The sequence below is a fragment of the Ruditapes philippinarum genome, unplaced genomic scaffold (genome assembly GCF_026571515.1).
Source record: "Ruditapes philippinarum isolate M1 unplaced genomic scaffold, ASM2657151v2 ctg6523_1_1_1_1, whole genome shotgun sequence".
NCBI classification, from domain to species: Eukaryota; Metazoa; Mollusca; class Bivalvia; order Venerida; family Veneridae; genus Ruditapes; species Ruditapes philippinarum.
The window spans coordinates 51,398-60,513 of NW_026861997.1; the positions used below are offsets into that span (position 1 = coordinate 51,398).

The 9,116-nt window shown below is 32.2% G+C and overlaps 1 protein-coding gene across 1 annotated transcript; it reads left to right on the forward strand.

The window, feature by feature from the left end:
• Positions 1-824: 824 nt before the first annotated feature.
• LOC132717571 (acetylcholine receptor subunit alpha-like) lies at positions 825-2,185 on the forward strand. Its single transcript, XM_060701063.1, has one exon. The coding sequence runs from the start codon at positions 938-940 to the stop codon at positions 2,183-2,185; it is 1,248 nt and encodes a 415-aa protein (XP_060557046.1). The 5' UTR covers positions 825-937.
• The last annotated feature ends 6,931 nt before the right edge of the window (positions 2,186-9,116 follow it).

The following is a 9,116-nucleotide window of genomic DNA, read 5'->3' on the forward strand; positions in this document are numbered from 1 at the left end:
CTCTAAAAATACCAAAAATATCCAGACGAAAATACCCAGGTGCATAACTACACATGCTGATCAACATTCCTGTAAAGGTTCATGACTCTAGGACAAATACATTTCGAGTTACGTGCAAAAGTTGAAAATTTGCAAAATTTTACTTGGTCAAGGGCAATAACTCTAAAAAATACTAAAAATATCCAGATGAAAATACCCAGGTGCACAACTTCACATGCTGATCAACATTCCTGTAAAGTTTCATGACTCTAGATCAAATACTATTTGAGTTACGTGCGACACAAAAGACAACGGACGGACGATGGACGGACAAGGGTAAATCAAAATACCCGCCACTAAAGTGGGGGCACAAAAATTAAAAAAATAAATATGACTTTCATCTGTATACCAAGAATACATCGACTGTATTTGGAAAGTGAAAAGAGTCATTTTCCCATTCATTTTGGCTTCCGTAGACAGCATTGATAGATAGCATTAAGCTAGACTGAAATGATTTACACAGGTATTGTACCACTCGAGAGCTTACAAAACAATTTTTGCGATACATGTACATGTGCATATTGCAAAACGTGGTTATACGCGAGATATTGGCCTATATTTGAACAACCCTCGTAGAATTGATGAAGAACTGAACTTCTATTGCTTCCAATCAAATCGTACTTTTATCTTGCTTCTCCCCTGATAATAGTCTAATAGCTATAAAAATATTTGATTGTCAACAAGCTGGTGATCATTACATATCAACCAATCATAAAAGTTGTTTTGAATTGAAATGACATAAACACTGTATGTATGGCTGAATCTCAATAGGATTATTAATTCGTTTAGATATGCCTTCAGTGATAGCATGAATGAGTCCTGGAATATTTTAATTGTTAAATAAATGTTTAACTTTAACAAATCTTGCAATAGTAATTTTATGTGGTCACATTTCTAAATGATGATGCAAAATTTAACAATTATCCTGTATGTTTCGTTTATGGTAACAGTTGTCAGCGGATACAAAAACAAAAGTGCTGGATATATGCTGTATAAGTATCTTATGGTTGATCAGGAATACAGCCCAAATGTTCGACCTGCAGTCAATAACAGTAATCCAACAACAGTTAACGTCGGTCTAAAACTTGTTAGCATGGTAAACTTTGACGAAGTGTCCGAAACGCTGACAATTACTGCAAAACTAAAGCTTGTTTGGACTGATGACTATTTAACGTGGGATCCAAAAGATTACAACGGTTTACAGAGTATCAGCATTCCTCAATACAACATATGGAAGCCAGATGTTGCCTTGGAAAACTCTGTTGAGAGTTATCATGACCTTGGAGGGAAAAATATGTACGTTGCAGTAAGATATGATGGACGTGTTCAGTGGAAACCTATAAATGTATTTCGGTCAAGTTGTTCTGCCGATGTCACCAAATATCCTGTAGATGTCCAAACATGCTGTCTTGATTTTGAAGCATGGAGCCATTCCAAAGGATCAGTAAGAATAACAAACAGTTCTGATCATGTGTTTCTACATGCCGAATATGACGGCCATCCACAATGGCAAATAACCCAATCATCAGCAGAAACAAGGTTTATTGGAGATAACTATTATGTTATATTTTGCCTTTTGCTTAAACGTCAGTCACAATATCTTTTGCTTAATATCATACTGCCGATATCACTTTTGTCATTATTAAACAGTTGCGTGTTTTTCTTGCCAGCTTCTTGTGGAGAGAAAGCAAGTTTCTCGGTAACTGTATTCCTCTCATTAAGCGTCTTTCTTACAATTGTCAGTGAACAATTACCACATACATCGGACAACGTCTCCATATTTAATTTATACGTTTTCATTCAGCTAATTATTAGCACGATCGTTACTATGACAGCGTTGATTCAAATCCGTCTGTTTCATAGAGACGACACACGAAAAGTTCCTGACTGGCTCAGAAAATTCTTAAAATCTATCGGTTTGCTTGGAAAACAAACGTCAGATCGTACAAGAAAAGACGCCGAAGAAAGTGAAACAAACAATATTGATCAAACGTCGAAAGTAACGAAGGAAAACTTCCCAGAAAATGACCAAAATGTTACTTGGAAGCGTATTGCTGAATGCATGGATCCATTGTTGTTTGTTGGATATTCTTGCCTTAACATTGTTTGCACTTTAGTTCTTGCTTTTTGCATTGTTAATGCTTGAAAGAAGAGTCGTTATGAATTTATGGATATTTTAAGATATTTATTTTCTGTTCATGTATCTTTATCCTAATTATAGGGAATTGTTGTTGATGTACTCACTTTAGATATTGTGATTTAAGATTATTACGGAGACAATTATTTTATGTCTGTAATTTTTTGAATGTAAGAATCTATCGCGACAGCAATTTCTATAGAATACAAGTTATCGATTAATTATATTATATGTACACATATATAAAATTATGTGGTTTTCGTCGACGGATGGTTATGGTCGTTAATTTCAATTAACTTGCTTTCCACCACTATGAGTTCCAATCCGATTTTAGACTTTTGATTCTTTTTGCGAGTAATAACATACGGAAATTATGCACGAGATGATTAAGGTCTTCATCCAGCAATAAATCTGAAAAAATACATTTACAATGTCGATGTGACTCAATTAAAAATACGCTGATAAAATAAAAACAAAAGCATCGCATATCTGGAATACATTTCAATGATATCTATTTTAAATATTCTAAATATATTGTGTATTTAACCATTTACAAACTCCAAAGCAATACAATAAATTAATCAAATGAATTAAATTAAAGAAATGATATTTCCAAATAAAATGAGTTTTGAGTAGAATTTAATCTAAATTAAAAAAAAAAATTCACATACGCTTAAAGTAATATACCAACTGTACACACATTTCTTAAAAATCTGCCCAGAGAAACAGAAACATGCTAGAATGTCGTTTCACGGTGAATTCTTAAATTGTTTAACGTGTTCTCTCGCAGCATTTTCCCCAGCAACAAGTTATGCACTATTAGAATGTGTTTTATTCACAAACTTTAGCAAAATTCAGATGTAGAAAACCCCACATTAGTATTCTGTTAAGTTGTTATACTGTTATCATGATGGAAGAACGCACTTGTGTCCATTGCAAAAAATTGGCTAAATTGAAATTAAACTCATTTGTTTCAATTGTAAAAATGTTCAATTGAAATAGTACACACTTGTTACCACTGTAAAAATTAGATAGAATAAAGATAAAACAATGCGCACTTGTTATCATTGTCGAAATGTTGTTAAAGGTGATATAATTATACATTATATAATTGTGTACGATTATGATTTTATTTTCTTTGTAAATGGTACTCTTTTGAAAAAGTACATGTACTTTTTAAGAAACAATTTATATTTTCAAAATAGTACTTTTAGTACTTTAACTAATTATAGTAAATAAGTGTATATTTTCAGTTTGTTTGCTAGAACATGTATACATGTATATTGTGTATTTTGTGTATTCTTTCATCAGTATATGTTTCAAAGTAAATTTGTAAATCAATTCTTTTATTTTATATATGTTACTATTTAAAGATGTAGAGTGAGACTTTCTTAAACTTATCTTATTTCACAAACTTTATGAATTTCATTTAAAATTGCATACAAAAGATGCTACATAATTATGTCTGAACATGAGAGGTATAGCTTAAATATCAGATTTGGTAACACAAACTTGAAGTCTAATCTATTGAGCACCAGGATTGGACCAATTTTATCCACCCCGAGGATGCCTTGAAAATATTGGTATAGATCCATTAGAAAATTCGTCAAAGGAAATTTCTTGGCCAAGTGGCTGTTTTCTTGAAAAGTATTCAATAACTTTTTACTATTTTATCCCTTTATACGCGTGTGTCCATAAGATGGGACAAATTTTATACTTTGGGTCATGATCGGTACAGAAGCACTTGGTAATGCTTTATGCAAAACTTTGTCGTCTCTTCGTGTTTTCGCTTTTGGATTTTCGAGGCAACAAAGCGAAAATACGTCAGAAGTAGTGCGAAAATACGACACATAAAATATGTCGTATATTCGCATTCCATCTGTTGTATTTTCGGTATTTCGCGTTCAAAAACAAAAATGCAAATACACAAATTAAGAGACGTCGTCTCTTTGCATTTTTGCTTTTTCGCATAGTTACATTTTCGTATTGTTGCATTTTCGCTTTTTCGCATTGTTACATTTTCGCATTGTTACATTTGTTTGTCATTGTATTTCTTTATGTTGAATTGCCCAATATGTTGGCTGCTTTTTAAACTTGTCATTTGACGTTTTATCTTTCATATGCAGTCTTCATAAACTGATTTTCCATTTACATGCATTTGTTTAGCTCCGTACATTGTTTTTTCTCATTAAAGCAAACCCTTTCTATTTCTAAGGGACCGTGATTCATTGAATGGCACGAAAGTGTCGCATTAAAGGTTCCACGATAACCGCCAAAGGAACACATCTGCGGCTTTGATTTTACCGGTTTCATATTTAAAGCAGCATTAAATGAATTTCATAAAAAAAGAAATAGATACATTTCGTTTATCAAATGTGTTTCATATCGACTTCCGTTCTTACTTTGGTGCCCAGACAACCAAAATGAGTTTTATAAGCCTAAAATTCTGCATCATCATTGTGGCGAAATTGGAATTACAATTTCTATTTGCATGAGAAACTCCGCCTTTGGGTCATCTTTACATTAATGGAAAATCAACAAACATTTTAAAGAAGCAGTCCGAATTTAACGGCATATATCCGCATTAATTTAATTACGGAACTTTTCATACAAAATCGATCTTTTTATGAGATGATTACTTTTTTGTGAACGGCAGAGTTAATCCACCGTGAAACAAAAACGGTAAAAGTTTGATCATATTTACGATAACAATTGATTTAAAATTCGTAAACGAACTTTAGTGCTAACGCAGGGTCATAACTAATGAACAATATTGAATTAGATTTACAAGAATACTGTTAAAAATGTTAACGAAACTGCAGACTGCTCGGTTTATAAGCCGACCCAGTGCGATTTTGTAAAGTAGTCCGGTAGACATACCTCCGACTCATTTTGATTTATTATTTACTACATGATACTTTCCTACAAAGAAAAGGTTATATCCTTCACTGTTTGGATTTGTTTATATATCTCAGTGGCAGGGAATGAATAAATTCTTTCATAACATTTTTTTCTGATAGACAGTTTGTGACAGCTTCTTGTTAAACTTATATATATTAATTTGTTACAATTGGTTGAATATGTAATATTTAAGAAATACAAATTAACTTGAATCACACCGGTAACGGTGTATTTTACGAATATTTTTTAAAAGGATCACTCCATAGGTTATAAAGCTCTATATGACAGGATTTAAGATCATTTATAAGTCAAAGTTGGGATGGTAGGCTACAGGATACCCAAATTTTGACCCCTCAATATTATAGCAGTTTTACTACACGTGTGACAGGCCCCAAAAATTGTTACGCTTAAAGTATGATATAGTCTTATATATGTTAAAAAGACTCTATCATCACATTATGGATAATCAAGTTATTATTATTAGCTAATTTGGAAACTGATATTGCTTTTATCATGTTTAAAAGAAAGTTGAATTCTGCTTAACCGTTTTTGGTTTTTTTTTTTTATTTTATTATTGCAAAATGATGTTCTTTCTGTACCATTCGAATCTTTTTTACACCATTACCAAAGAGATGTCTCTATTATAGACATTGTTTGTATATGTGTAGTGCCCAATCTAGATACCATAACATTTATTGAAATGACGCTATGTCTAGTATGCGACTAATCTGACACCCCATGCCAGATCAAATTTTCCGCATGGGACTGAAACTAACGGAAACGACAGTCACCGTCACAACGTCGACAGCATCCAGTCACACGGGACCACTTGAAAGGCACCCATCAAGGCACAAAAAGCCATAAATGCCGCTATGCAGCATGTTAATTGGACTTGCTTTGCATTTATTTACAAGAAACGTAATGTCAGTTACTATTGCAAACACAAAGTCATATATTTTCAAACTTGGCCCCATTTTATACACTTATACCGTCTCTACTAATTGCAACCAGGATCCGGATCAAGAACCGACTTGAGCGGTATTAAATTTTGTCAGCACAAATCATCTCAAAGGACCAGAAAAAACATATCACCACTGAGATGAAGTACGAGGCAATTTTTAAAGCTGTCTCACAACACTTACCACCTTTTGTTGTGACTGTATTAATTCAACTCTAAATAAATATATAAAAACTTGTTTCTTTTGCATTGCGCCAAAAAAACTCTTCACCAAATTACCCTGAATCATTCAAATAATAAAAGTCTGTAATCATTACAGTGAAAGATTATTCTTTAATCAGTCAGCTAGTTGTGATATAAAATTGTTGATATTTAATAAATGAAACAATCACAAGTATCTTAAAATTGAGTGTATTTATGGTACAGAGCTTTAGGGTTTTCCCTTTTTATGTCTATACTTTGTTATTAAGATCGGTTTGATTGCAAATTGCTAACTTTTGTGTACATGTAAAGAAGCAAGTTTATAATGAAAATGTTATGTATATTTAACTCAAAATGCATATATAACTGTTACCATTTTATACATACTCTTTGAGATATTGATTTGTTTACAGAGAGAGTTTCTAAAAAAAGCATTTCAAGCTTCCTACTCAATCCGTACATTTTATTATTTGTCAATAATCATGTAAATGAAATGTTTATAAATAAAATATTGTTTAAACTAAAATTGCGGAAGCTATTAATTAAGATATTGTTTACTAGAAGATTCCTCGTTCTACTTTATGAATAATGAATGATGATTTTGTACTAGTTAGTTTGTTTCAATGTATTCATATTAGTAGAGACAAATGAGAAGAGATAGGAGAGAGAGTTCAGTCCATTGTTGAGTTAATGTATACTTGATAACATCTCCCGGTCAATGATTCTACCAATTGGGACTAATCGTATTCAATAAAATCATATTGATTTCGTTACTACCAGTAACATGTTATATAGCTGACTTATTAAGTATATTGTTACGAAAACTTCTCTTTTGTGAAAAGCTTTGTTTATTCACTTTTTTCGCTTAAAAGTAAACCATTTCTCTATGCTGGTATAATGAACAAGTCAAGTCCAAGTGAAAGCAGGATTATATTTATTGCAGTAAATCAAAATAATGCATCATTTTATTCTCTATCAACAGTCAAAACCAAAGTAAAATCCTTAACAACTTCAACAAATACATTTCTGCAATTAATAACCAACTCAACTCAAAACCCCAACTCACTTCAAAACTCCTCAAAAACCCCTCAAAACTAACCCAGCTAGAAAAGTTCCCAGCTTATATACCCTTCTGTTTGCGCAGCTAGGGTGGTGTGCAAAAGTAGACTGTTGCGCGACCCACTTGCGCTAACCAGTTTTGCACAACTCATTGCGCGACCTGAATGTTGCGCGACCTATTTAAAGTGCTGACAATGCCTTAACAATGTTTAAAATAGCCTGCAACTAGTTCAGGTATACAGACTGTTGTACAATACAAACATAAGTACAAAAATACAGAATAGTTATATAAATTTACATGTTTAAACACTCCATAGGATAATAATTATCTGTCCAATAATGCATCTTAATAGTGCAAAATATACTTGCAGTAATAAAGATATATGTACTATATATGGCTTATAAGACCAATACACTTACTACTGATTGACATTTCTATAAACTTATAATACTGACTGATAATTCATTAAACAACAGAAATATAATCTCTCCAGCTTTACAACATACAGCTCAACATTTGAACCAAGTAACCTGTACATAGATAAAGCTGTGAGTAAGGAATCCCATTCATAAAAGCTGATATGACCAAATTATGCTTTGTTAACAACAATTGAGATGCTGAAGGGCTAAAAATAACTTAAACCTTGTACTTTTAGACTGCGCGACCTCTTATTGCGCGACCTCTCCATATTTGGAACTAGCATGCCTGGGAAAGCTGATTCTGCGCGACATTTCCTATTGCGCGACCTTAAGTGTCGCGCGACCTTTGTCTGCGCGACCTTTCCAAATTTGAAATGAGGTATGCTCATAATCTAAAAATAACTGAGCTGTGCCAATATTCTGGACTGTTAATGACTCAATTGTTTTACAACAAAAATGAGTAAAAGTTAACATAAACATTTTAACCAGCTTAGAAATATTGTCCAGATTTACCATCCTAAAAGAATACTCTTCTAGTAAAAGATTAGTTTCAAATTTCATAACACTATCTATCAAAACTCGTGGCGACCAATGCATTGTCTTTTGATATTTCTCTTTTTTAATATGAAACTTTTTTTTACTTTAAATTAAATGAGTTTGAGACAGTGAGGAAATATGTAAATGTACTTGAATGATCTTATAAGGAGTTTTGTAATAAATTATTGAATCTAGAGAACACTACTATACAATATTTTATTGCGTCAATAGCAACCAACCCAAAACAAAACATTTGTTACAATTTATTTGTTCACAATTGTATAGAACAGTAAAAAAGTACAATATAAAAGGTACAAAAAATGGCCAAATGTCAACATACCATGAAAAATTAAAACAATAAAACATAGAAATCAGGCCCGTATGAAACGGAATAGGTGGGGCCAGGGGGCTCAGCATCTCAGTAATTCCACAAGAATATCAGAACTTAAAATCAGTCAGTGGCGACTAAAGCAATCCTTAGTATTTATCACACGCTAAATTGATGAATTTTTACTTTTGTTAAAATCAAAATTAGACACAATGCCATGTTATATACTCTGAAGTAAAGAAATATTTCGAATACCTAAAATTGATGGTCAATGTAGACAAAGATTTCAAGAGCTCTGTGGATTTCTTGTAAAATTATTACTTGTCACATAATGTAAAAGGGGCTAGCTAGCTGTTAAAATGGCAATATTAAGGTATAAGATGTATAATTAACACTTTTTAAAGGGCATTACAAATTTTATATTTATAAACTGTACTACATCTGGAAATAAAGGCAAAAATCCACAAAAGTTTACCATATTGTTTGAAAAATATTACAAATTGAAATATATTTTATAGCTTGTATTAGTTTTATAC